Source organism: Canis aureus, chromosome X, assembly GCF_053574225.1.
Source record: "Canis aureus isolate CA01 chromosome X, VMU_Caureus_v.1.0, whole genome shotgun sequence".
NCBI lineage: Eukaryota > Metazoa > Chordata > Mammalia > Carnivora > Canidae > Canis > Canis aureus.
Window position 1 is genome coordinate 106,512,544 of NC_135649.1, and position 27,912 is coordinate 106,540,455.

General features: G+C 41.2%; 1 protein-coding gene across 5 annotated transcripts in view; it reads right to left on the reverse strand.

Moving 5' to 3' along the window:
* The window catches only part of PHEX (phosphate regulating endopeptidase X-linked), a 209,922-nt gene that overhangs the window by 58,905 nt on the left and 123,105 nt on the right, over positions 1-27,912 (reverse strand). For all 5 annotated transcript variants that reach the window (XM_077890216.1, XM_077890213.1, XM_077890215.1 and 2 more), the window contains 2 exons: positions 9,920-9,997; positions 1,046-1,149 (listed from right to left, as the gene is read on the reverse strand). In XM_077890216.1, coding sequence (XP_077746342.1) covers positions 1,046-1,149; positions 9,920-9,997 — 182 coding nt within the window. The remainder of the gene's footprint in view (positions 1-1,045; positions 1,150-9,919; positions 9,998-27,912) is intronic.

A 27,912-nucleotide genomic window follows, 5' to 3' on the forward strand; every position in this document is an offset into this window, starting at 1 on the left:
CAAAATGAAAAATTTGTTACATGGGTCAAAAGCAAATTTGAGAATACGGAAGAAACGATCAATGAATGTGAAGACAGAGCAATAGAAATTATCCAATCTGGAGAACAGGGAGAAAAAAGGGCGAGGTGGGCCCCAGCAGAACCCTGTCAATAGCAGGCAGAGCAAAAAGTAATCCAGACCTTGTATGTAACACTGCATCAAGTGTACTGTCAAGGAATCACATTTTTAAAAATGGAATCTAAAGGTGAGCTGAAGAATTTCTCAATTGTAAGCCTCTCATTCATTTGTTAAATGGGGATGGTGCTATTTATTAATAGCACCTACACCTCACAGAAATGACGAGAGGATAAAATTAGTGGTAACAGGTGAAGCACTTCCAGGCACACTGTGAACATAATCCTTGTTAGCTGCTATCAGTATCATCATCATACACATTTTGCTAGGGAAGGAAATCATGGCTGGCCCTGGCCCAAAAAGATCCTAGGGAAACTTTCCTACCTATAGGGATAGTTCCTATGGGCAGCTGGGAAGAAGGAGAATAAATCATAACCACTACGGGAGAAAAGTAATGGAGCCATCAGTTCTTTGACATTTATTACTTTGACACAATCTTCTAGTTACTTTTAAATTATACAGTTACTTCTACATTTGTAACCATACTTTATTTTTTAAGCATTTGTTCTTTTTTAAGATCTTCGAAAGTTTCTACCTGAGTGTGAAATTCTAGGGAAATTTGTTTTCCATATACATATATTCATAACTACATCTAGAAATGACTTGAACGTATGCATCCTAATAAGCCTCCTTGCAACGTTTTGGTGCCAGGAGTGGGGCAGCCATTCTTAGAATGAAGAACTGATTCATATGATACCTGAAAGAAGAGTTATCAAAACCTAACATGGGTTTGGCCAAACCCAGGTAACTGGCCAGCCAGCTACTCTGACCAGAGGGGAATTACAAAATTTGACCTAATGAGACTTCACTACCCACCAGCATATCTATTTCTTTTCATTTTGGGGTTTTTGTTGTTGTTGTTTTTACTCACTCTGTTTTTGGAACCGCTTTTCGCAGCCAGAAGAAATCAGACTGTGCTAAATACTTGCGGGTTTGCAGGACATTGCCGAAGTAGTCAGATTCTGAAAACTTGATCTGAATAAAACAAACCACAACCATCATTGTTCTAAGTGCAGATAGAAGAGGGCTATGAAAAAAGCCTTCAGCACACAAATGAGCAACCAAAGGAGAAGCTGCACTCCTCAGGACACCTCTTAGCGGTCACCAGTTAACCCAGTATCCACAGAGCCATGAAATTTGATCTCAGTGATTTTCTTTTAAAATAAAAAGCCCCCAAATCGATATGATTATTTCTGCATCACAGTTAAAAAAAAAAAAACAAAAAACAAAAAAAAAAAAACAAGAGAAGCTGTAGTAATTTATGATGCATTTCATTTGCTTTATAATTGAAAAATCTACTTCAACCTTTGCAGGACTTATTCTCTTAGGTTTGAAATTTCTTGGCTCACATGAGTCCTTGATCTTTTATAAAATGTGTACTTTATTTATTTGTCACATAGGTTCTTCTAATAACATTCAGTTTAGTCAGCTAAAACCTCATTTAGCTTATACATGATGATTTAGTCAAATGTTAAAATCCAATTTAATGTAATCAGCATTTGTTCATGAAGGGAAAACAATGAAAGTGATTCAGAGACTTATTTCCCCCACTAAGCACAATGGAGTCACTAGAATTATTTCATTAATAACAGAATTTGTCTAACACCACTCAAAAAAATTCTCTGGTCTCTAAAAATTAATGAAATTACAGAGGCAAATCATAGATTACAGCTTGCATAGAAAAACAGAAAGTTGATACGTCATGACAATTTGTGTATTAAAATAGGGAAACAGACATAAATGATTCTTGAGTTCTTTTCCTTTTTTGGAAGGAGAACGGCAAACACTTTGATCCTATAGGCATCAATCTACAAAACTAGCAGTACTTAACCTAAATACTGTAAATAATATCTGTGCAACAGTAAAAGCAATGGTACGTAGTGATGTCTAATTCTTTGATCTGAAAATGTATTACTGTGGCAAATAAAATAAGAAAAATACATGTTTGAATAAGCAAATAACCCAGAGTAATCAAATTCTTACTAGGCATAATTTCTTGGTAAGTTTAAACCATACTCTTTTAAAAGCAAAAATTAAAATATAACAAATGCATGTATGTGAAATCCACAGGCATTACTTTATACATTCTGAATATACACACACAATTTGTTGGTTATAGATTTGACAGTCACCTATTTGTCGGCCAACCCCCCGCTCACATTTATCTCTTCCCTAACATCCAGTGGATACTCAGTATGTCTGCAGAGTAACTTTTGTTAATGATTCATCTTGCTCTTTCCAAGGGATCAGGCCAAAATATAAGGGAAGGAGCAAAATAACTAAAAGCACAGGGAGAAAGGCAGGCAGGAAAGTATCGATTCCTGGCATTTTGGTGTTGACCAACCAGTTATAAAGATATGACTTTAAGTTGTCCCTCCTTCAAGCTTCTTAGTGGGGGGTGGCTGATAAATAAATTGTGGTACAGTCCCATGATGGAAAACAACACAGCAGGTTAAAAGAATGGTATATAGGCATGAACGTGAAATAATCTCAAAAGCAATGCTGAGTGAATAAGGCAAGTGGTACGTATGAGCAAATTTAAAGTTGTAAATCATGTGAAATGATACTGTATGTTGTTTATGGATATGTACCTATAGAGCAAAAGCATAAAGAAATGCATGGGAATAACAAACACTGAATTCCAGATAGTGTTTATTCATAGGGAAGGAGGCAGGCAGGAAGAAAGGACATTAGGTCAAGGCAGATTATCAGATGAGTTTCCAGTGTATCTACTTTCTCCATCCATTTCAGATGGATATGTGCATCATAAAGCTAACACAGAAAAAAAAATAAAATAAAAATAAAAATAAATAAAGCTAACACAGCAACATTTAGTATTTGTGAAAGCTAGAGATGTTCGAAAAAGGACTTTACATACTTTCCCAATGTTTGAGGTACTTCAAAATAAAATCTTACAATTAATTGTATTTAAAAATAGAAGTTTATACTCAACCTCAGAGGAAAGAGAGTAAACTCCTTGTTTTCACAAGCAACCTTAACCAGCATCCTAATGCATCCCTGGGTCATGCAGTTAAAAGATGTGTCCGCTTTTCAACCCTTAGCCTTTTTTTAGCTCTTGGTCCCAAGACAGCTCTGCCAGGACCTTCAGAATATGATTGTAACTGATGAAAAATTCAGATAGGCTCTTGGGTTCACACCACTTTCTGGGAAATTCTCTCAAAGGAATTCCCTTCAAAAATACTAACTTTTCTTTTTGGTAACATCAGTGGGGTCGGTTGTTACTTTTGGAAGAGTTGACTAATTGGGATACTTTCCTGTTCCTTTTGGGAAAAAACCCGAAACCTTGATATTCAGGTTATTCTACAGACATTAAATGGAACGCCATCCAAAAAATTTCCTAAAAAAGGAGAGTCCCAAGTAAAAAAATAATAATAATAACAAATAAAAACAGTAAAATAAATAAGGTTCTATCATTGCCATAAAAATAATCATGGGGAGCAAAACTCAGAGGCAAGTAATTACAATTTGCCAACAGCTTATCTAAATTTAGGATAATTTTTAAATTGCTTTAATAATTAAACAGAATATTTGCTATTTCTTGGCCTAGTTTAACTGATCTATTCCATTCATTTAATGGAAATAAATAAAGGGGTAGAGGTAGAGGGGGACAAAATTTTACTTTTTCCTGTGACACAGGTTCAGTGTTTGGGGGAAGGCAAGGGCCAGCCTGTTACCCCCAAATGACAGATGGGGGAGAGAGCTGAAGAGATTATGGAACTTGCCAAAGCCATATCGTTCAAATCAAGAGGCTCCTAATTTCAATGTTCTCCTTGGTCCTAATAAGAAAACTGGTGATTGAACAGAAACAGTACAGGGAATGAGGAGGCGAAGGTAAGAATTAAAGAGTGGAAGAGGCAGTGATTAAATAGGTGATGAAATAAGTGATTAAACAGTTTACTTAACACCATGCAGCTGTTAAAATAATGCTAATTAGGCTAGGGAAGACAAGGCCAAAACAAAGGGTTAATGGTAAAGCTCAGCATACAAAATTACCCAGAAGCATCAATCTCAGCAATACAAAAACAGAAAGACAAAATAACATGTGGCAACAAAAGCATGTATTATTATGTTCCGGTACCAATATTATGGGTGCTTTCTCATTTCTTTTCTCCAGTTCCCAAATCTTCCACCAGGTGATAATACTTTGATAGGTATACATATTTCAACAGGCCCTTGAGTGAAAGGGGAAACAAATATGAAACCTAGCTACCCCTGGGAAAGTTCCGCTCGTAGAGAGAGAGAGCAACAAGGACAAATGCACACGAATATTTGAAAAGCACTTGCAATCTTCAAAACAAAAATGTTTAAACTCTGCAAGGGACAAAGATTTGCTCAGATGCCTCTTGTGCTATCCATTACTGGTGAAAACATAGGTCGGGGGATCCCTGGGTGGCGCAGCGGTTTGGCGCCTGCCTTTGGCCCAGGGCGTGATCCTGGAGACTCGGGATCGAATCCCACGTCGGGCTCCCGGTGCATGGAGCCTGCTTCTCCCTCTGCCTGTGTCTCTGCCTCTCTCTCTCTCTCTCTCTCTCTGACTATCATAAATAAATAAAAATTTAAAAAAAAACATAGGTCGGTCAGGTTGACCATTACGTCTCCTGAGTTGTCTATTGGGCTGTCTTTGGGAAACTAATTGGGGCTCTTGTGTCATTTCCTAAGAGTGGCTCTCCAGATCCTAAAATTCAGGAGAATCTGAATTTCTCTTCCTGGAAATCCAATCCGGGGTACCAAGCATCAAGTGTCACAGACAAAAGGGATAAAGCTGTTACCACCCCTTGAAGGTGAGGAACACGTAGTGAGGGCAGAACAAGGAAATGAGTTCAGCTTCTCGGTAGGATAGGTACATGTTGATAAGACACTACAGGAGCCAACAGGATGAATAGATTCTAGAACACTTTTTAAGTTAAATCCATCTCAAGATACTCAGAGATATATCCAAATATCTTCAAGACAGATTTTATGTTAGGCACCCACAGAATTTTCTAAAAACTTAATGAAATTCAGATTTTATACTTATGTTTTCTCTTATTTATAGCAAAGTAATATGCAAGATTGCTGCATTTAGACAGCTTTGTCCATAAGTATTATGTGTGTATACATATATACACACCTACACAGAGACAATGTTCAAAATGCTTAACAACTTACATATAGGGTACACTGTGGATGAGGCAGTTCCCACAAGCAGCCACCTCAGGGTGACTCTGAGAAGTGCCAGCTAGCATGCCACCAAGGAACCAGGTGCCCTGCAGCTACCACATGGAGAGAGGGGAGGACTCGGTCTCCTCTTGTGAAGGGGACACTCAAGATGCAGGCTAGTGTGTGGGGGTTACGGAAGATTGGCTCAAGGCTGGTAGGTACCAGGGCACTCCCCTCCAGCGCCCACTCTTGGCTCTTCTGAGCCATGGTGGCCAGAGATAACTTGATAGAACTTAGGGCAATGTTCTATTTTGTTTCTTTACCTATTGAACAGAATTGTTTCAATATTTTAGCAACCTGTTTTTCTGGGGCATATGAGCTAAATATCATCTCACTCTTGCACAGTGGCAGTAGCACTCTCTGTCACTGATACACACACACACACACACACACACACACACACACACTTCACTGGCTAGAGCAGACCAAGACCCACCTCAGATAATATCATGCAGGTTCACATGTCTGAATATCTCTGCATGCGTATCGATATGTATGTATGTGTTTATCACTCACCAGAAACATTGATCTTCTGTGAAAAAGCACCCAGATCCAATTCTCCTAAGTAAATAGAGGCCAGCTGGGACTCTGACTTCACTCTTACTCCAATTCTCCATTGGCTTTCACAAGAATGAGTGAAATACCTAGGGGAGCTGGTTATTTACCCACTGTCTCTCGGCTACATGCCCACCCTTTTACTCTGTTCTAGAATGATGGGGCTGGGAATCTGAAAACTTGATTTCCCAGGCCCGAGTGCCAGTTGGCTTCCTGCCAACAGGAGGCGCTGGGAGGCACTGGGGGAAACCAGCAGGTGGCAGGAAGGGAAAGGATGCTGTGTTTGTTCACTTTCATTCTCTCTCCTCTTTCTTCCGACAACGATTCTAGAAGAATCTTTAGCTCCTCTTCCTATTAAATCTCCCCTCTCTGAAATACCTAGTGCCCTTCTGGCCTTCCCGATTAATACAGCAACCTTTCTACAACTGGCATCAACTTGATCTTGAGTCTATTTTCATCAAGGACCAGTGAAGGAACACTTTGAAAGGCTAATCTGAAAATGGACTGATGCCTATATGTTTAAGCCAACCAGCAGGCTCTCCCGCATGCTACCAGCGCTTGACATAAAGGGCATTTCCTCTCTCCCTGCTCTTTTCAAAGACTGAAGTAAGATTGTTGTTCAGAAATACTTGGCCAGGTATCTCGGTTTACCTTGTCAATCTGGGGTGGGGGTCAGGTTTCTTCTCTAATTCTTCACATTTGCCTCCAAGTTCTTTTCCATTTGCCTTTGTCTCCACATGAGCCCAACTTCAGTCTTCAGCCTTTCTCCTTGACCTTCATCTGATCCGTCACCTAATCTCTATCCTCTTTCCTTTTGCCTTTCTGCCTGATGAAGCATATCTTCACTTGTGTCAAATAAAGTAAGCTGTTTGTCATTTCTAACAGCCTCTCGTGCTCAGAGCTTGTATTACCAGAAATTTCTCACAGACCCTATAGTAGTCCTTATCTACATGTTTCTCAAAACTGAAAACACAGCCTTATTGTATGCCAGGAACACTTTAATCCTACTGCTGTTCACCTTGGCGACACTATTACTGTCTATCACATCAAGCATCCTTTACCTACATTCAGGTTGGGTTTTATTCATTTTTTTCTATCTATTTCTGAATACAAATGTATTTTTATGTCAGTATTGGGATGTTTTTTCACCGTCTGTTTTTTGAAAACTGTTACAAACTCTTGGGTGCAACTGTGTCTGCTCTGGCAGTGAGTCAAACAAAAGCCATTTCTTGACAAAAGTGCCTAAAAATTCTGGTGTGTAATGGCTTCAGTTCAGACCTTGGAGAAACAAGGAAACCTACCTAATACTGCAGGCTGCCTGGCATCTGGCTTCTTCTCACAAAAGATACTGCATTCAGCGAGTATGTACATTTTGGGCACTCACTTTAGACAAGAGCAGACTGCCAACGAAACCTGATCAACTCAATGTTGTGAGTGAGCCCTGAATGCTATCCTATTTGATTAAAGCTTGAGACTGTTCCATCCGTACAGCCTTTTAAATCAATTTAGGGCACCTGGATCCTGCATGAGGCAATTCATAATGACTTTTCCACGCCAAAATAATCTATAGTACATACAAATTGAAGATGTCATAACTGATGCTTATATTGCGCTTACTGCGTGCCAGGGTCGGTTTTAAACATGCTAAACATGTTAACTTATCTGATCTTCACAGCAGCCTTATAAGGGAGGGATTATCCTTCTCAGCTTCATTCTAACATGAGGAATCTGAGGCACAGAGAAGCTATATAACCTACACTAGGTCACACAGCCAGAAAATGGCAGCCTAAGGATTTAACTCCAGGCGCCTTGATCCCAGGGTCCGTGTTCAGAACCACAACACCAAAATGCCTCTCACACCTTCTCATCTGCATCCTTGACTTGGAATAGTTGCCAGGCTCATCCAGGCTCACCTTCCAAGGCATTCTGTGCTGGTGATGCTCTTCTCAGCAGCAACGGTGCTCATAGTGATCTACAAAGTTAACAACTACCACTCACAGGGAACCTACTTATGTGCCTGAACATTATGCTAGGTGCTTTTACATTTACATACTATCATTTAATCCTCCCTGACAATACCGAGACTTGCTTATTATTATTTCTAGCACCCAGTGTTTGGGAAGGTCTTTGAAGACTTGACTACAACTCAACCTGTGAGCTGGACCTGAGCAACTAGAGGCCCCCCACCCCCTCTCCTGGGAATGCAGGTTCTGCTTGCCTTTCTCGATCCCAGGGGCTGCCCCAAGGACACAGCCCTGAGACAGGGATGTGGTGTTGAGCACACCTGCATGGTATACATGACAGAATTTAGTTATGGCCTCTATACAAACTTTTAAAATCTGGTAGGCAGGTGCAAGGAGGGATCCACTCATCTTGCTGACTTTGTATGTAAGTTCCCTTGGCTTATGAAACCCACCACCTACCACCCCAGAGTGGTCTGCTCCTTTCTCCAGTCTCTCCCTGCTCTCTAAGTACAGGGAATGGTTCCAGATTACCCCCAGGGAGCTCCTGAGGAGCTTCTAAACCAACACCCAACAACCCAAGGGAAGCAACTAATCGTGCACAAGATCAGACAACTAGTAAGTGGAAGAGGAAGAAGCACTCTAAGGCCTGTGTTCTTAACTGCTTGACAATATGGCTTCCCCTCCCCTTTTCTCCCCTTCGGACCATCTCTGGGAAAGCAGCCCCCACCAACTCTTCAAACTCACTGCTCTTCCTCCTAGGTAGGTACCTGACAAGGACCTTGCAGAACCCCTTCTCTGATTACAGGGAGAACTTTCTGGGCTCAGATTTCAGTGCTGGCTCTGGCACTCTGCAGGACACTGAGGAAATCACTTAACATCCTTGAGTCTCTACATCCTTTTCTGAAAAATGGGGATAACCACCATTTACTTCAGAGGATTACTGTGGGGCTTACAATATAATATACTTAATGTGTCAAGTGTGTCGATATATTTTTGGGGTTTTTTTTCGATATTTTTAATAATCATAATAATACTGAGATTTTTCAGCATTGAAACATACAAGATGGGTTAAAGCAAAATTATTTTCCCTACAGAACAACTGGAGCAATACTTTGGAAGGCTGTATCTTGGAGCCTCATGGAGAAACTCTGTAATTAAAGCTTTCTCTCTCTTTTGAATAACATTATAAAACTCTAATGTTCGTCTACAAAGCTAGGACTGCTTTTAGATGTGTGACTTGTCAAACCACAATTTTAGGAAAGACCTACACCTCAGAACTTTCCTTATTAAACTCTAAGAAACCACTTTTTCAAAAAAAAAAATGTAGTGAATGGTAAAAACAGGAGGTTCTGTGAGGAAGAAAAGTTTTTTATTAGAACTATTTGTAGGAAAGGAAGTAACAGTGGCTGTGATTAGAAAGGCCTATAATGAATGTATCTACTGAAAAATACATGCCCCCAAATATTAGAATACAAAAGAATTATTGCTATTCCTCCATCAGTAACTTACTGCAAATATACAGTCCAACTCACAATAAATTATAGACTCATATGTATGTGCATTTAATCTGCCAAAACACTCATAAAGTTAAATGAAGTTAACTCCCAGCAGGCAGATTTATTACTAGTCATTTAATATGAATGAAGCACATAAAGAATGTGTAACAACAAACATCATGCGTTTTACATTAGAACATGCCCACTAATTGTAAAGTACTCAGTTTGCTTAATTCTTTCCTTTATGATTAAATCACACCAAATGTAGGTCCATTTGCTTTATGGCACCCACTCAGCTATGCCTTCTTTCTGACACTTCCTTTATTTTGAATCTTCTCTAAATCTTGTGATACGCCTGGCATACTGAGGCTCCTATCTAGCCAAGGGATGAATCAAAAGTTGCTGCTTTCTGGCACTACCTGGTTTAAGTGCTTGCACTTGGGCTAGTTGAAAGACACGAGGCCAGTAAAAGTTGCCAAAAACCAAAAATACAGTATATTTAGCACTTACTGCTTTGAGGTCTTCATTAACATAAGTATCATTCATTATGAACTCAGGATAGCCAACTTTTGCCAAAACAGCTCTTGCCTATAAAAAGGAAAGAGAAAAACGACGTCAGTACTTGTATCGTTAATAATCACACAACATAGGACACAATGCTCATCTGAAAACTCTCTTTACAGAGTGCCTAGTATATGCAACCCACTGTGAAAAAAAAAACACAAATTTTTTTAATTTAGTCCCTGCCCTCAATATATTTACAATACAGTGAGTGTAGCAAACAATATACAGTAAAAATAAACAAAAGAAAATGTTTCAAAAGAAAGACGATATGGTTATCAAATTCCACCGCAGAGACTAATTCCTCATGAGAAAAATATTTAACATAAGTGACCAAACGGAGTCTTAGAGGATGGCTGGGATTTCCACACGCAGAGGTGAGAGGAAGGACGTTGCAGGGGAGCACAAGTGCAAAACCAGGGAGCAGCAAATGAAGGTCATGGCCCAGGGAGGGTAGTAGCTTGCTGTAGCTGCGCTAGAAATTCTAGCATGAGGAAGGGAGAGCAGAGAACAACATAGGAAAACTGGTTTGGGCCAGTTCCTAGGGAATTCCTGAATGCCACGCGGAGAGTCTGTATTTTATTTTACAGAGAGGAGAGAATGAAATGTCTTTAGCACAAGTGAAATGAGATGAGTCACCCTTCAGCAAGATTATCATATAACCTTGAGAATGATGGCCAGAATGCCAGAAAGATTGGAAGTAGGGGGTCCAGACAAACTTAGATGTGCCATAACCATCCTTTTGACAGACTGATGACTCCCTGTGTTCTGTAGCACAAAGGGAATGGAGGGGTACACGGGAGCTTAGCTTGCATAGCAGGGCCTGGCCAACTATGGCTCCTGAGCCAAATCTACTGTCCCCTCTCTTCCCCACCCCACCTCCGTTTCTGTAACATTCGTACCGGAACACAGCCAAGACCACTCAGTTGCAGGTCATCTATGGCTGCTTTTGCACCACAATGGCAGAGTTAAGGAGTGGGAACCGAAACCCTGTGGCCCCAAAACCTCCAACATTTACTATCCGGCCCTTTACAGAAAACGTGTGCTAACTCTTGCTCTAGAGCAACTTCATGGTTCCATATGAAAAAGAGTCTCTTTCCTCTCCCCAGATTCTGGGTTTCATAAAAACAAAAGAGTGGCTTACTCAAAGAATAAGTGCATGGTAGGGAGGATCTGCCTACCCCCACCCACCTCACAAGCCAGGATCCCCTTTATTGCTTCTGTACAGCCTTCCCCAGCATCTAATGTTCTTTTTCTTTTCTAATGGCCGGTGCTTGAGACTCTTAGAAGGCCTGCTCTAGGGTTACTGGAGCCCCTTGCTGGCACGAAATAGTTCCTGGGTGTTTGCCTTCGATCCCATCCCCACCCCTACCCATACCAGCAGCCTTCAGCCAATGACCCACTGCAGCAGAGTCGGAAAACTCCCCTCCTCGGCCTCAATTAAGGACAAACTATGAGGTCTACTTTGCACTCCAGAATTCCCCTGACTGCTCTTGTCTATGGCTTCCCCAGAACTCTCACCCTCGCCTGTCTCTTACCCTTCCCTGGCTGGCCTCCCCTGTTCCCTGCCTGGGCTCTCTTGGGAACACTTGCTGAACAAATCCTAAGCAACCTGCACACACATCCTCACCTCCAGCTTGGCCTTCAGGAAGCCCCAACAGAAGACACCCAGGCAACCCCAAACACATCAGTTTTATTCCAGCACAGCAAAACCAGGGACCTGCTCTTGGTAACGAGTTTTTTCCTTTAGACCCTTTCAATTTTCCTCACCCAATAAATAAATAGAACAAGCTAGTGCATTTTCCTTATCTTCGTTGAGATAATGCAAATATTAAGTATCAGCATAAACCTGAAACTCAAGACTCAGAGAGGATTTTACAAGTGCCGTAGGACACAGTCATAATGGGTTTTGCTGTTCCAGACTCAAATATAGCACAGATCAAATTCTGCCTTCAAAACCCTGCAAGTTACAGTGAAAGCCTGATGTGACCTAGATAACAGATAACTAGCACTTAGGACTCTCCCCCAACACCTGAATACCTCCTAAGTCTCTAAGTTACCTTGTTTCAAGACTGATGTATCATTTCCCTTATTGTACTTAATGCCTCGTCATATTTTATGAGCTAACCCAAGTCACCCGCATAACACAGAGCAAATAAAGAGCTCCAGATAGTTACCCCCCAAACGAAGAAATATATAAGCTGAGTCATCCCCAGTTGTTTTCTGAACACCGGCCTTTCTGGAGCATTCTGATGAATTATGCATTGTTTTTCAAACCTCACGCTCTGGGACCCCCACTGCACGATGGAACTTCACAGAATGTATTACCTTCTACACTGTACATACAGGTCACTGAATCCTCTTTTATTATTTATTTAGCCATACCATGACTTGAAGAGAGCCAGAAGAGAGATACAAAGAAGCCCTAATTCATCTCCCAAGGACACATGGATAGGATAAGGTAATAATACTAGTAGCAACACTGCCAACGTCAAACAGTGCTCCTCTTCCCCAAATGTGCCCTGTACATATGCCTCCATTCAAACTCAAGTGGTCCTTCTGTCAGACGGTCTGTTGTCAATTCCACATCATCCCACCCCACGCCATTCTACATTCTTCCCTGAAGAAGCTTCAGAATGCCATCTCCAGAAATCCCCAGGGGCCTGGCTCCAGGTCTGAATCTGTCAATGAGAAGCACTCACAGGAGACTGGAGAGGGAGAAGAGGAGACACCATTTATTCGCTTGCCATTGGCAGCTACAGGCAGACACAGAGGCATCTGCAGACAGCAGACCGAGCTGCCAGCAGCTGCCAGGCAGTCTTCTGAGAAGATCCCTTTTGTATGCGGGCAGCAGTTCACGGGGGGGGGGGGGGGGGGGGGTGCCCTTCATTCTCCCACCCTCCCAATGATTGCATAAACCTCTGATTCCCCGTATTAAACGTCTTCCTACTTGATACACTTAGAAGGGCATTCACTTACCTGCATGAACTCTAATGCACCCTTTAAGGCAGATAGTGATTGCATCACTTTTTAACTTCTCATGAACGAAATGAGAGAAGCACCAAGAGTTTGGTGGCTTGTTGAAGGGTAAAAGAATTGGTGAGACAGGCCTGGAATTAATTACCCCATGGGCTGGTTACAGGGACAAGAAGGAAAGGCAAGTCCCACGGCAAATACTGAGAGAAGAGTGGCATCAACAGGTAACAGACTGCATACTATGTTCTGCAAGAAATATTTCCTAGGCTGCTTGTGGCTGATTAAGAACTCCAGAGTTTTCTGTAACCGCTGCATGCATCTCCATCTCTTATTCACACAAACTTCAGGAAAGGGACTGCACATGACAACCAAACCTCCTTCCTCAAGGGAAGAGGCTCGAGCCACTGCTGATCTTCATTACCTCTGTGACCTTGGGCAAAGTACTTACTTTTCTGAAGCAAATACTGCCTACTGTCTACTCAGAATCCATCCTCCTTTCTTTCTCTTTAGTATCAGACTCCAATTCTGCTCAGGGTGACAATGGAGCAAATGAAAAAGCTGCATCACCCAGCTTCCTTTCCAGCTAGGACTGGCGATGGAAGGAGTCTGGCCAATGGCATATAAGAAACTCCCTGTTCCACTTCCAGGAATCCATGTTTTAGAAAGGACATATTTGGCTGGCATATGCTTTCTGCCCTTAGTCCAGGGCTTCTCAATCTCTGCACTGTGGACATTCTGGACAAGGTAACTGTTGTGGGAAGTGTTCTGTAGACTGTAGGCTGTTGAGTGGCATCTTTGGTTTCTTCTACACACCAGTTGCCAGAAAAACACTCAAGCCCAAGTCTGGACAACCAAAATTGTCTCCAGTTATTTCCACATGGCCCCCAAGGGCCAAAGTGCCCCAAAGCAAGAACTACTTTAGCTTTTCCTCTTCTCCTCTCCTATAATGCTGACTCAATGCCAGAGGTAGAGCAGGCACCTTGTACCCACAAGGCACCAAACGAGAAATAAATCTCCATGCTAAAGATGCAGGAATGAGGAGCTGATGGCATGTGGAGCCCCTCGTATCAGCCCTGAACTGCCTCCCTTTCCCCTCCATGACAGGAGGAAAGCAAACCCCTTACTGAAGGCATTATATATCATGTTTTCCATTAGCTGTAGCTGAATGTAATTCTAATATAGCATCCTTTTTCATCAGATGCAGTCTGAGAAAAATATAGTACCTAGTTTAGAGGGTCGTGTGAGGATTCAGAATGACATAGGGATTCAGAATGACACAGCATGTAATGCACTTTCTTATGCCTGATGAGAATATGATGAAGAAATGCTGACTGCAGACTACACAGAGAAAGTAGAAACATGACTTCTTCTTCCAAGGATTTGGAGTTACTGTCACGTGCCTGTGTAGAGGGTCTTTTAAGTAAGTTCAGGCCAGATTACACCCTTAACCAAATGCCTAAAACTCCCTTGTGGAAGAATGTTACTCTTTGGGGCCACACAAAGTGATGAGAGAGAAGGGCTGCTGAAGCAACCCTGTGATCAATGTGGAGACAGATGTTCCCATGAGATTCTTGGGGCATGGTGGAAGACTGCCCAAGCAAAGCCCAACTCTAAGCATGAGCCAGGAGAACCCAGGCTATTCACCCCTCCAAAAAGGTCCAAGGACTCTTTAAAGGACCACTATTTGCAAACCTCAGAAAATGGACACAAGAACCACTGTAAAAGCTAATTCTAGAAAAGATCAAAGAAAAAGGCCACCTTTCGTATTTGTCATATTGGTTTCTGCCTTCCCTTCCTTTCTTTTTCCTGTATCTACTCCTCCGAACACCTAGCAGGCGCTGGGGGTGTTCATACCACTTGTTCCCTGATCATACCCAAGGTGCCTTTTCCTAGCAATACACTGGCTCCAAAGTCATCTCCCCCTTCCCTCTTCATCCATCAAAACCGTTATTCCCTCAAGGCAGCTAATCCATTAGCTGTCACTTGGGCCTTAAGCTAATTTATAATAAAATGTGAGTGACTAATAGCAATCTAATGTATTAACCTTGCAGAAATATCTGTATTTAAAAGAGTAGTTCATTAACCAAAGGGATAAATCCAATTATAAAGGAGGTTTTTATAGCTGAGAGAACCTTCTTTCTGCTATTACTCAAATTAAGCCAATGGCCTATTACATGTAATCACCATTGTGTTCCCCACATGCAACACAATGGCAGGCACATAGCAAGTGATCGATGCTCAATAAATATTGATCCATATAATGAATAAGGTGGTTGATAAACCCACTCTTACCAATGTCAATAAATTATTAGAAAATATGAAAGGTTACAGGTTAACACATGACCAAGAACATCATTTAATGCTGCTAATATCAAGGCACATTTCCATATTAATGAATCTTACCATCAATGAAAAAAAGTGGAGGATAAAAGAGACTTTGTGAGAACCTAGGAAACTTTCTAGAAAATGGACCAATGTTTAAAATCTATTGGAATTGGGGTGTCTGGGTGGCTCAGTTGGTTAAGCATCTGCCTTTGGCTTAGGTCATGATCCTAGGGTCCTGGGATCAAGCCCTGAGGCGGACTCCTTGCTCAGCAGGGAGTCTGCTTCTCCTTCTCCCTCTGCCTCTTGTTCCCTCTGCTTGTACTCTCTGTGTGCTCTCTCTCAAACAAATAAAATCTTTTTTAAAATACTATAAAATCCATTGGAATTGATTTGATAACCAAAATTGTTTTAATATAAGGTATTCCAATCAATTAACAAATACTTATTGAGAAAGCACTTCTAAGCTCAGGATTTTCCTTAGCTAAAGGAACATAAAAATATATAAAGTGTACTTTAAATACTTGGTCCACAGTCTCACTTTGTATAAAGTAAACTGAGGAAAAACATTATATGATAACTTGCCATTACTGCTAGTAGAAACTAACAGCAGTGCCTTAATTTTCTGAATCTCTGTTTTCTCATCTGTAAAATGTGGATACGTTTACTTCTAATACAAATACAATGAAAGAGAGAGTTGACAGACATATTTTAATAATTAAAGAACCAGGAAAGGAAAAGTTGGTTGCATCACCTAGATCAAGGGTGAGCAAACTTTCTCTGTAAATGACCACATAGTAAATATTCTCAGCTTTGCCAGCCATATGGTCTTTAATGCAACTACCCAACTCTGCTGTTGTAACCCAACTCTGCTGTTGTACCTAGGAAAGCAGCTGTAGATAACATAAATGAATGGCTGTGTCTGTGTTCCAATCCAACTTTACTGTGACACTAAAATTTGAATCTCATATAACTTTTACATATCATGATATATTCTTTTTTATTTCTTTAAACCATTTAAAACTGATAAACTCCCTACGACCCAGCAATTGCACTGTTGGGGATTTACCCCAAAGATACAAATGCAATGAAACGCCGGGACACCTGCACCCCGATGTTTATAGCAGCAATGGCCACGATAGCCAAACTGTGGAAGGAGCCTCGGTGTCCAACGAAAGATGAATGGATAAAGAAGATGTGGTTTATGTATACAATGGAATATTACTCAGCTATTAGAAATGACAAATACCCACCATTTGCTTCAACGTGGATGGAACTGGAGGGTATTATGCTGAGTGAAGTAAGTCAGTCGGAGAAGGACAAACATTATATGTTCTCATTCATTTGGGGAATATAAATAATAGTCAAAGGGAATATAAGAGAAGGGAGAAGAAATGTGTGGGAAATATCAGAAAGGGAGACAGAACGTAAAGACCGCTAACTCTGGGAAACGGACTAGGGGTGGTAGAAGGGGAGGAGGGCGGGGGGTGGGAGTGAATGGGTGACGGGCACTGGGGGTTATTCTGTATGTTAGTAAATTGAACACCAATAAAAAATAAATTAAAAAAATAAAAATAAAAAAAATAAAACTGATAAACCCACTCTTAGCTTGTGGGCCATACAAAAATAAGCAGCATGTGAAATACAGCCCAAAAGCCATACGTAGTTTGCTAGGCTGATGTAGATAATTCATTGAGAATGGGTTGTTCATTGAGTTGCCTCAATTGGTGGCACAAGGCCTAATACACAGTAAGTGTTCAACAATGCTTGCCAAATTGATTGATTCATGCTGAATGGTGCAGGGGAGTGAGCATGTATGCGCATGTGCAAGCATTTTTAGCTGCTTTTTGGTTTGGTTTTGTTCTAACACTAACATATACATACAACAAATCTTAATTGCTTAGGAGTTTATTCCCTGCCCTAAAGTCTTAAGGCTAGAGCTCTAAAAAATTACAATTAATTCTATAGAGACAACAGAGAGTTCATAAAGTGAGAATTATTACATTGAAAGAGAGAGAATAACTACCACAAATGAACTCAGAAAACAAGGAGCAGGGCAGCCTGGGTGGCTTAGCGGTTTAGCGCTGCCTTCAGCCCAGGGTGTGATCCTGGAGACCCAGGATCAAGTCCTGCGTCGGGCTCCCTGTGTGGAGCCTGCTTCTCCCTCTGCCTGTGTCTGTGCCTCTCTCTCTCTTTCTGTGTGTCTCTCGTGAATAAATAAGTAAAATCTTAAAAAAAAGAACAAAAAGAAAAAAGGAAACAAGGAGCTTCAGAAATTTAAAACACAATGTGACTTCAACACTCAAGTCACCCCTCCTTCTCAGAATCTTCCACAAGGTACACTACGACTTGATAGTGCTGGTGGGAAGCAGGGAACCAAACATAATTTTCCCTTATTTGGCTGTGGCAGTGAAACAGCATCTAATTTTGACACAGATGACCAAACTGATTTGAAGTCTGGTTATGATGACGGCTTTATTCCTGAATTTTCAAAGCCACTTAGTCTTAAACTGATTGGCAGAAAGCAAGATGGAAAGCTCATTTGTTTTAATCCCCCAGTGACTTGGCTGTTTAGGAGAGTCAGGTAAATTCTCAAATGTCTTGCATGTATTACATCAAAGGAATCACTTTAATCACTTAATTAAACAGCTTTGTGTTTCTGCTACCTAGTTAAGTCTCTTAGCATATTTTTTCTTTTTTATTATTTAACCAACATAAGAAAAAAAGAAAACTGATGATCAATTGCCCTTCTACAAACAATTTATAGCATGACTTTCTTAAGCTTGCAATGGCTTTGAAAGCTTCAGTCAGGCTTCATCACACTGAGGCCTCATTTTCTCTGATGAGTTCTGTAATAACTATTAAACATCAATCCAAATTCTGAGCTTTAAGCATCTGAAAGTTCAGGAGACTGTACATGAATTACACTATCCTTCAAAACAATGGCAGTTTTCATAATACCAAACAAATGATTGACTAGTGTAGATGCCTTGGCTGGAGATACGATCCTAAGCAGAGCTGATGGTATTGATGAAAATTAGCCTGGGGAACAGGCTTTAATATCCTCTAGGGCTATCTGGATCCCACAAATAATAACAATGCATTTATCTGAAAAATCAAATTTTATCTTCTCAGTAAGAATGGCACTGATTTATTACAAGTCATGGAAAACTTTAATTCTGCAAATTGCTTTTGGGTGTGGTTCACAGGCTCATGCATCATGCTGGTGTGGAGGATGAATTAAGCGCCCCCATGAATCAGAGGGCTTTATGAGTGTAAGTCACAGTTGTGATTTTACAAGAGCTGGAAGACAGGAATGCTCAGATTTCAGCTCTTCCATCCTAAATCCTGCCTGAGTAATGTCCTAGTATAGCAGACAATCCCCATTTCTCGCCAAACACGGACAACATTCTAGGCAGCATTCCAAATCACAAACCAGCTCCATCCATCCCTCTTCTTTTCTTGACAACACCAACTCCATGTATCTTGGAGGTGGGCAGTTTTTCCAGTCTGAAAAAAGGAAACTACACAGGCATGGGTAAGCTGTAATTTAGCCAAACTGGCACTAAATATTTCCCCGGTGTCTTTGGGATGGTCCTCTCACTTGGATGAGCACCACACGCAACAGAGTTAAAGAAAGAAACCAAAAAAAAAAAAAAAAAAAGAAAGAAAAGAAAGAAACCAACGTTTGGGTTTTCTTAGTAAATAAATGGAGCAGGGAACAGCAACAGAGTTAAGAACCCAAAACCATCCTATCATTAATCCATACAACAACATCTCCCCCTCAGGGTAGGTAGGTGCAATAGTGCCTTAAAAACAGACTCAAGTCTCATGTACTCCTTTTAAAAGAAACAGTCCACAAAACTAAAAGACAACCTACAGAATGGGAGAAGATATTTGCAAATGACATATCAGATAAAGGGCTAGTATCCAAGATCTATAAAGAACTTATTAAACTCAACAGCAAAGAAACAAACAATCCAATCATGAAATGGGCAAAAGACATGAATAGAAATCTCACAGAGGAAGACATGGACATGGCCAACAAGCACATGAGAAAATGCTCCACATCACTGGCCATCAGGGAAATACAAATCAAAACCACAATGAGATACCACCTCACACCAGTGAGAATGGGGAAAATGGACAAGACAGGAAGCAACACATGTTGGAGAGGATGTGGAGAAAGGGGAACCCTCTTGCACTGTTGGTGGGAATGTGAACTGGGGCAGCCACTCTGGAAAACTGTGTGGAGGCTCCTCAAAGAGTTAAAAATAGATCTGCCCTACGACCCAGCAATTGCACTGCTGGGGATTTACCCCAAAGATACAGATGCAGTGAAACACCGGGACACCTGCACCCCAATGTTTCTAGCAGCAATGTCCACAGTAGCCAAACTGTGGAAGGAGCCTCGGTGTCCATGGAAAGATGAATGGATAAAGAAGCTGTGGTCTATGTATACAATGGAATATTCCTCAGCCATTAGAAACGACAAATACCCACCATTTGCTTCGACGTGGATGGAACTGGAGGGTATGATGCTGAGTGAAATAAGTCAATCGGAGAAGGACAAACATTATACGGTCTCATTCATTTGGGGAATATAAAAATTAGTGAAAGGGAATAAAGGGAAAGGAGAGAAAATGAGTGAAAATATCAGTGAGGGTGACAAAACATGAGAGACACCTAACTCTGGGAAATGAACAAGGGGTAGTGGAAGGGGAAGTGGGCGGGGGGTTGGGGTGACTGGGTGATGGGCAATGAGGGGAGCACTTGGTGGGATGAGCACTGGGTGTTATGCTATATGTTGGCAAATTGAACTCTAATAAAAAAAATTTTTAAATAAATAAATAAAACTGAATAGGAGAGTAACTAGATCATATAATTAAAAAAAATCAATGTCTTTCTGTACTTTCAATCACATATAGTAAGATGCTCAAAAACTTTTTATAAATAGAACAGCTGCTAGACCTTCTCAAAGGAATATCCTAAGTCTCAATTAGCTAAATCCATTTGCCAAGATGATAAAAGCCCAAGAGCTGGAATAATCGTATATTGTAGTTAGGCTTTTATATGGGCTAAAGTAAATGAGATTTTTCTCTGTCTCTCTCATACAGGGCTCTACATCAGGTCGGCAAACTAGAGCCCACAGGCCAAAAGCAGTCCACCACCTGTTTTTGTAAATAGTTTAACTGGAACCCAGTGAAGGGGCCCAGAATATGCCACCAAGTCCTAAGAATTATTTTGAACTGAAGGCATTTGAGACTCAACAGATACAAGAGGCTTTCTCTGCACGTCCCTTACTTGCCTAAAAGCAGAGCCATCTAAAAGAATTCCATGGTCATAAATCCCCTTCAATGGAGGCTTCCTATACCAGAGGAATGACTCCCCTAACCAGAGATAAGAAATCACATAAATAGACCTTACTAAAACAAACTTTACTTTCCATTAGTTTCCCCCATATATTTCTCAGTCATTTCCTATCATTTACTGTTCCTTGAAATCCTAACCCACTCCCCTTGTTCAGATGGTATATAAGCCCTAAATTGTCAATGGCGTTTTGAACTACATTTTGAGCTACACTTTCTGTAAGCTCCCAGCTACTTAAGGGAATAAACTTTGTCTTTTTTTCTTGCTGACCTGCCTTTTGTTAGTTTAATTCTCAGGCCCCCAAATACTGGGCCCCAAAGGGTAGAGGAAAAGTTCCTCCTCTACAACAGCTGAGCTTATTTATTTGTCTCTGTCCACTGCCATGCTGTACCTGCGGAGTCGAATAACCACAAAAGAGACTGCAGGGCCTGCAGAGCCTAAAATACTTCCCATTTGACTTGTGGCTGTAGTAGTTTGCCAACACCTCTTCAAGATAACAGGTTCCCAGATTTTTCAAAACAGTAAAGACAGTAAGGGAAAATAAGGGACAAAGTGTTAGTTTTGGACAGTTTCATCACGATATAAACATGTGACTCAACTTATAATGCTTCATCTTTTGTTCAGGTAGATGCTTGAATTTCAAAACAGAGCCAGCATAAAAAATATTAACCCAAAGCAGGAGCTAATATCATGGAAAAAACGAAGAAAAATGCAAATAAATTATTAAAAATTATTTTCAAATGTCAAGATCAAGGGACTTAGAAATGCACATGCAACATCTAGTCCCTAACACCTGAACATTTCTCGGGTAAATTTAATCAGCTATTTAATCCTCCTTCAATTGTTGAATTACTTATTTAAATGGAAGGCAAACTGCAGATTAACTTAAATAAACATATCCTATTCTTTCATCAACAGTTCAACTGAGGGGGAATTTGTGGTCATTCTTTCCATTAAGGTTTGCCTTGGACATAAACCATTTTTCACCAGAGTAAAAAACTTTTCAAGCACCTCCCTCATAATGTGGGAGCAAAGATCAAATGAGATAACCTTAAGGAACGATTAAATTAGACCAATGTGAATTGTCATGTAGTTTTTCTATAAGAGGGGGATGCTATAGGGCCAATGTCCATACATATGGCTCATTCCCTCAACACTGCAGCCCTGCAACACGGCTTCTTACAAGGCTGGGTCCTTGGACCGGCAGCAGCAGCAGCACTTGGCAGCCTGTTACAAATACAAATTCATGGACCCACCTCAGACCTACTAAGTCACAATATTTCTGGGTTGCAACCAGGAATCAGTGCGACCAGAAGGCAGGGTTTCTCAACCTGGGCACCAATGACATTTGGGCCAAACTATTCTCATTTGTGGGGTCCTGTCCTGTGTGGGATGTTTAGCAGCATCCCTGCTCTCAATCTAGTAGATATCAGTAACTCTCCCCACCTCCACTTCGTAGTTATGACCATAGATGTCCCCAGACCTTGACAAACATTCCCTGGGGGTACAATATCACCCTGGGTTAAGAACCAGTGTGGTAGGGGACTCTCTCAAGTTCGTGCTAGACTGCTAGATGCCCTAGATTGTGGTACTTACCAAGGCTTCCAGACCCACCTCTGAGAACCCCTGACATTGTATTATCCATCCAGTCCTTCAGGATTCCTTAGGCATCTCCCTAGCGGTCACCACTATCATGCTCACGGCAGTACTTTATGAAGAAAACACCATGATCTTTCCCAACGATTTCTGAACATGCCTCAGGCACTTGCAGTTCTACCTAATTTCCGGCCAGTGCCACCTAAATCCCCAGATAACAAGGGCAGACAATTAACCGGCCACTGGAAAATGCTTTGCACCTCCAAGTCAGGATACGAATATACCCTCAAGATCTCAGAGATGTTTAGATTAAAAGTTCTAATAACTTCTCTCTCAGTAACTTGGCAAAAATCTATTTTAAGTGCTTCGAAGCATCTAAAAAGCCACGTTAATACAATTACAGTTCACTGAAAAATTAGCATGCAATTTCAGCTTGAAAGCTAAAATCAGTCATAGCAGGGTAATATTCCATTTAATTATAAAGATTAATTCAACCTTCATTTATTTGTGCATGTGTTTGGTCTTTTCATTTTTCAAAGAACACCCAAGATTCAAATGCCATCTGGCAGAGCTGCTGCACAATCGTCAGTAGCATCTATTAGACTCGTGGATTTCGCTGCAAAGCAGGACTGATGAAAGGACAAGGGGAGGGAGAGAGAAGAGGGAGGTGGAAGCAGTAGACACTCGATTTAAAAATGAGTGTTGGGATCCCCAGGGGGCCCGGCGGTTTAGCGCCACCTTCAGTCCAGGGCCTGATCCTGGAGTCCCAGGATCGAGTCCCATGTCGGGCTCCCTGCATGGAGCCTGCTTCTCCCTCTGTCTGTGTCTCTGCCTCTCTCTCTCTCTCTCTCTATCTCTCTCTCTGTATGTGTGTGTGTGTGTCTCTCATGAATAAATAAATAAAATATTTTTTTAAAAAATGAGGGTTTTCACCACTCTGACAGGACTGCATCACCCCACTCTCTTTTGTTACCCACCATGCTACCTGCACAAACGGTCCCCAATAACAAGTCCTGCTATCCCTACTTTTTGTATTTTCTGTAACAGCCAGGTGAAGATTCAAGCAGTGCTGTGAATAACAGCACAAACTCCCATTATGACATCCACTGTGTTTTTCAAAATGTATGTTACGACTGCCTTAAAATTTGGCCATAGTCCTATGGTGATTAAGACTGACCACGTTTTTCACCGTAACATCCACTCAATAGTCAGTCTTTTATGGGATGATTAAAGTCGCTAAATAAGTGCTGTAGATTGGAAAACGCCTTTCTCCATTTTTACTGAGCTATAACACACACAAAGTACACAAAGATTAGGTGGACAAATGAAAAACAAGTTTTAAGTGCACACACAGGCCTGTCTTAGCAGCTCCAAGACAAGATTTAAGACATTTATAAACACCCAGAAGGTTCCTTTGGGTGCCCTGCCTGTCAACAACCCCTAAACCCCTAAGATAACCACTCTTCTAACCTCATCTCCACAAATTAGCTTTGCCTGTTCTTGAGCTTCAAGAAAAGTGTATACTCCTGGTGTCTGGCTTCCTTCACTCAACAGTACACCTGTGAAATTCATCCACATTGTTGTGTATAGCAGGAGCTGAGATACATAGTTTAACAAATTGCATCCCTGTCCTCAAGGAGTTCATGGTTGATCATATATGGAGAACAAAATGCAAAAGGGAGGGAGGGAGGGAGGGAGTGAGGAAAGGATGGATAGGAGGGAGAGAAGGATGGAAAAAGGGAGGGAAGAAAAAAACACTAGCAGAATGTAGAGGATGGGATGGGAAGGGATAGGGAGAGAAAACCTTGTGAAAAAAGGTCAACTTCAAAGAGGAGATCTCAGAGCCAAGATGAATTAGTAACAACAGAAATAACATTTTTAATAATAACAGAAGTAATGTTCTTTGCTGAACCCTTACTACGGACCAGGTACTGGGTTAAATGCTTCACTTCTTCATCAGATTTAAATTTTACCTCAACTCCACCAGGTAGGTACAAATCATCTCCATGTCACCACTCAGGGAGCTGAGGCTGAGAACGGTCTTGAAGGTCTCCCCAAGGTCCTCTCCTGAGGACATTTCAGAGCCAAAACCAGTCTCTTAACCCAGATTGATTTAGTTCTCATCTGACTTCAAAAAGTCCATGTTTCCCCATCATAATCTTTTGAGGGATGAAAAATAATACTCTATTATATGAATACTATTCACTTTTATAAATCCAAATGAAATGGATAATGTGTAATGTACAGACCACCTCTGCACCAGTAACCATATTCAACACGCCCAGATAAATGGCCTTTTAAGTTATAAGAATGACAAGACACATGCAGACAGAGTTTAAGAAGTTTCTATCCCTTTCTGAAATTATAGCACTGAGCTTTTGGTTCTGGACACCAATGGAAATAACTTTCACTGAGAGCCCCTGACAGACCAAGAGTTGGCCAAGAGGGGAGGTCAAGACAGAAAAGGAAAGGCAAGAAAGCATTTATAGTCTAGAAATATCAGAGCATCTATTTTTTAGACCAGTCAAGGTAATGAGATAAAGATTTCACTAGTAGAAGGAAGGTTCCAGGGAATGGGGTCTCAGGGAGAGAAAGATATCAATCTCATGAAGGAGATCCCCTGGAAAACCAGCCTGAGAAATGGACTCTAGCATGAGCATTCCTGGCCCAAAAAATTCTGGCCTTTGTCTTCCCATTTGTAAAGAGAAGCAACATCTGTCCCTTAGGGATTTAAACACTGTCATAAAGGTAAATGAGAGCCAGTTTCATAAATGGAACCAATTAAACTTAAAGCTTTCCTAAAGCGAGGCACCTGGGTAGCTCAGGTGGTTAAGCTTCTGGCTCTCCATCTCAGCTCAGGTCTCGATATCAGGGTTGTGAGTTCAAGCCCCATGTTTGGCTCCACGCTGGGCATAGAGTCTCCTCAAAAAAAAAAAAAAAAGCAAAGACAAAAACAAAACTGCTATAACACTCAAACCTAACTAGCTTTGGGGTTAAAAATGAAAAATGCACCATTAGCAACAGACCAGGAATATTTGGACCTTACCCCAAAAGCCTATGGGATGGAACATGGGCCTTCTGAGCAGAGTACTTGGTTCCAAATTTGGGTTGCCCAAAACTCACAATTTTGTCCTGCATTGTCTGTTTGTGAGGATATATCATCAGCAACATGTAGCTTTCTGCTGCCAGCACAGCCAGAACTATGAGCATGACATATGTCAATGTGAACTGTGAGAGTCCACATCCCTTGTTGTTCTCTACCTCTCAGAAAGCCATAATAGCAGCCTCCATCCCCTCAGACCAGACTCCAGGGTAAGCGGTGGAAGACAGATAAAGGGAATGCAACCCAAATCTACCATAGTTGCTCTACCTCCACAGCTCAGCCATGCTTATTTATTCTGGGATGCCCATGGGTCACATTGTGGAACAAATCTTAGCTCTGTTTTGATCTACCTCTGAAAAGGCAGTCCAGGGAAGGAAATCAGAAAGGCCACCTATCCTCAAGGAAAAACAATGAGCCACAGCCAAGGGACAATGTGGGCTGTTTGTAAACAGCAGCCTAAATGTCATCATCAATTATTCATCATTGGACAAAGCAAATGAGTAACCTCTTATAAAACCACTTAATTCGTACTCAAGATTTGGCCCAACAAAAGAGGAAAGCAGCAAGGTGTTGCTCAAAAACTTGAGACTAAGAAAACTTCAAACCAGGTCGGCAAGCCATGGCCCACATGCCAAATTCTGACTGCTGTCTAGCTTTGTAAATAAAGTTTTATAGACACAGTCACATCCATCTGTCCATTTATTGTCTATGGCTGTATCATGCTACAAGAATAGACCTGACATGCACTACAAAGCCCCAAATGTTTGCTCTCTGGTCTTTTATATGGAAAGTTTGCCAACCCCTGCTCTATACTCTCAGTACTCAAAGTGTGGTCCATGGTCCAGGGGCATTGGCCTCACCTTGGAGCTTACTAGAAACACAGGATCTCAGGCTCCACTCCAAACTTACTAAAAATCTGCATTTTAACAAGGTCCCTAGGAGACTGGTGTGCACATTCAAGTTTGAGCAGTACTATTCTAATAGGGCTCTGCTTCCCAAACTTGACTGCCTCATTATTTGTAATAACCAAGACATGGAAACAAAGTAAGTGTCTATTTATGGATGAATGGATAAAGAATTTGTGGTATATATATACACAGGGAGATATTATCAGACTTATAGTTACCATTAGCAAGGGGTGGAGGCAGGAGGAATTGGAGGAAGGTAGTCAAAAGGTACAAACTTCCAGCTATAAGATAAATAAGTACTAGGGATGTAATGTACAGCGTGCTGACTGTAGCTAACACTGTTGTATGATATGCAGGATAGTGGGATGCCTGGGTGGCTCAGTGGTTGAGCCTCTGCCGTCAGCTCAGGGCGTGATCCCGGGGTCCTGGGATCGAGTCCTACATTGGGCTCCCTGCAAGGAGCCTGCTTCTCCCTCTGCCTGTGTCTCTGCCTCTCTCTCTGTGTGTGTCTCTCATGAATGAATGAGTAAATAAATAAATAAATAAATAAACAGGAAAGCTGTTAAGAAAGTAAATCCTAAGAGTTCTCATCATAAGCAAAGATTTTCTTTCTCTCTTTTTTTTAATTGTACCTATATGAGATAATGGATGTTAACTAAACTTATTGTGGTAATCATTTCCCAGTATGTGTAAGTTGAACCATTAGGCTATACACCTTCAACATATATACAGTGAGGTATGTCAACGATAGCTCAATTAAACTGGAAATTTAAAAAACCCTTGGCTGCTTATTGTGTTCACCTGGGGAGTTACTTTTTAACTACTGATGGCCTGGGTCTGAGGTGACCCAAGCCAGAAAGTTTGCAGGAGCTTCCAACATCTCACAAGGTCACCCCGCACAACTCTCAATGTCATTAGATGCTAAGAGGGGACACTCAAATAAGCAAGTAATGGTTAGGGAGGGAGGAAGACTTGGTAAGAGAGGAGGAGGAAAGAGACTTTTTCCTCTTCTATCCCATGGTTTCCTCATTTTAAAAATGTTCTCTCTGTCTTTTGAATGATTTTTAATGAAAATCAGAGGTTGCTTAGAACCAACCAGAGGACTTCACTAAAACACAACTTATTACAGATCTATACAAACTGCTTTGCCAAACTGTAGCTTGCATTTTCAAAAGCCTAGAAGAACTAGTCAAATTATTCCATAAACCTGCAAATTCATTTTTGTAACTAAACAGCACAATTAAACAAAGGCTCTGTTCTGTGGCCCCAAAGGACACAACTTCAGGATCGTCCTCCACTTGACTCTGCTCTGGGACAGGTACATTCAGCTCATTAACTTAATCTTTACAAACTCCTGGGAGAAAACTCTCATTAGCCTACATGGTTACGTCAATGCTAGGAACACTAGAATATACCAAAGGCAAAAGATCAGCCCCCTTTACCTTAGGTCACCAAGGACATGGAGTGAAGCATGGCCCTTGCTAATACCAAGAATCTTTGGTTATGGAATACAGGAAGTCAGTGTAGGGGATGTCTATGCTGAAAATTAATTTTATTTACTAAGGAACTCAATGTCAAACTGAAAAAAATATTTGTCTATTAGGATGGGGTTGAGTTCCTTGAGATTTAGTCCAACTCTGGCCTCCAAAATCTAATAGGAACTTCTT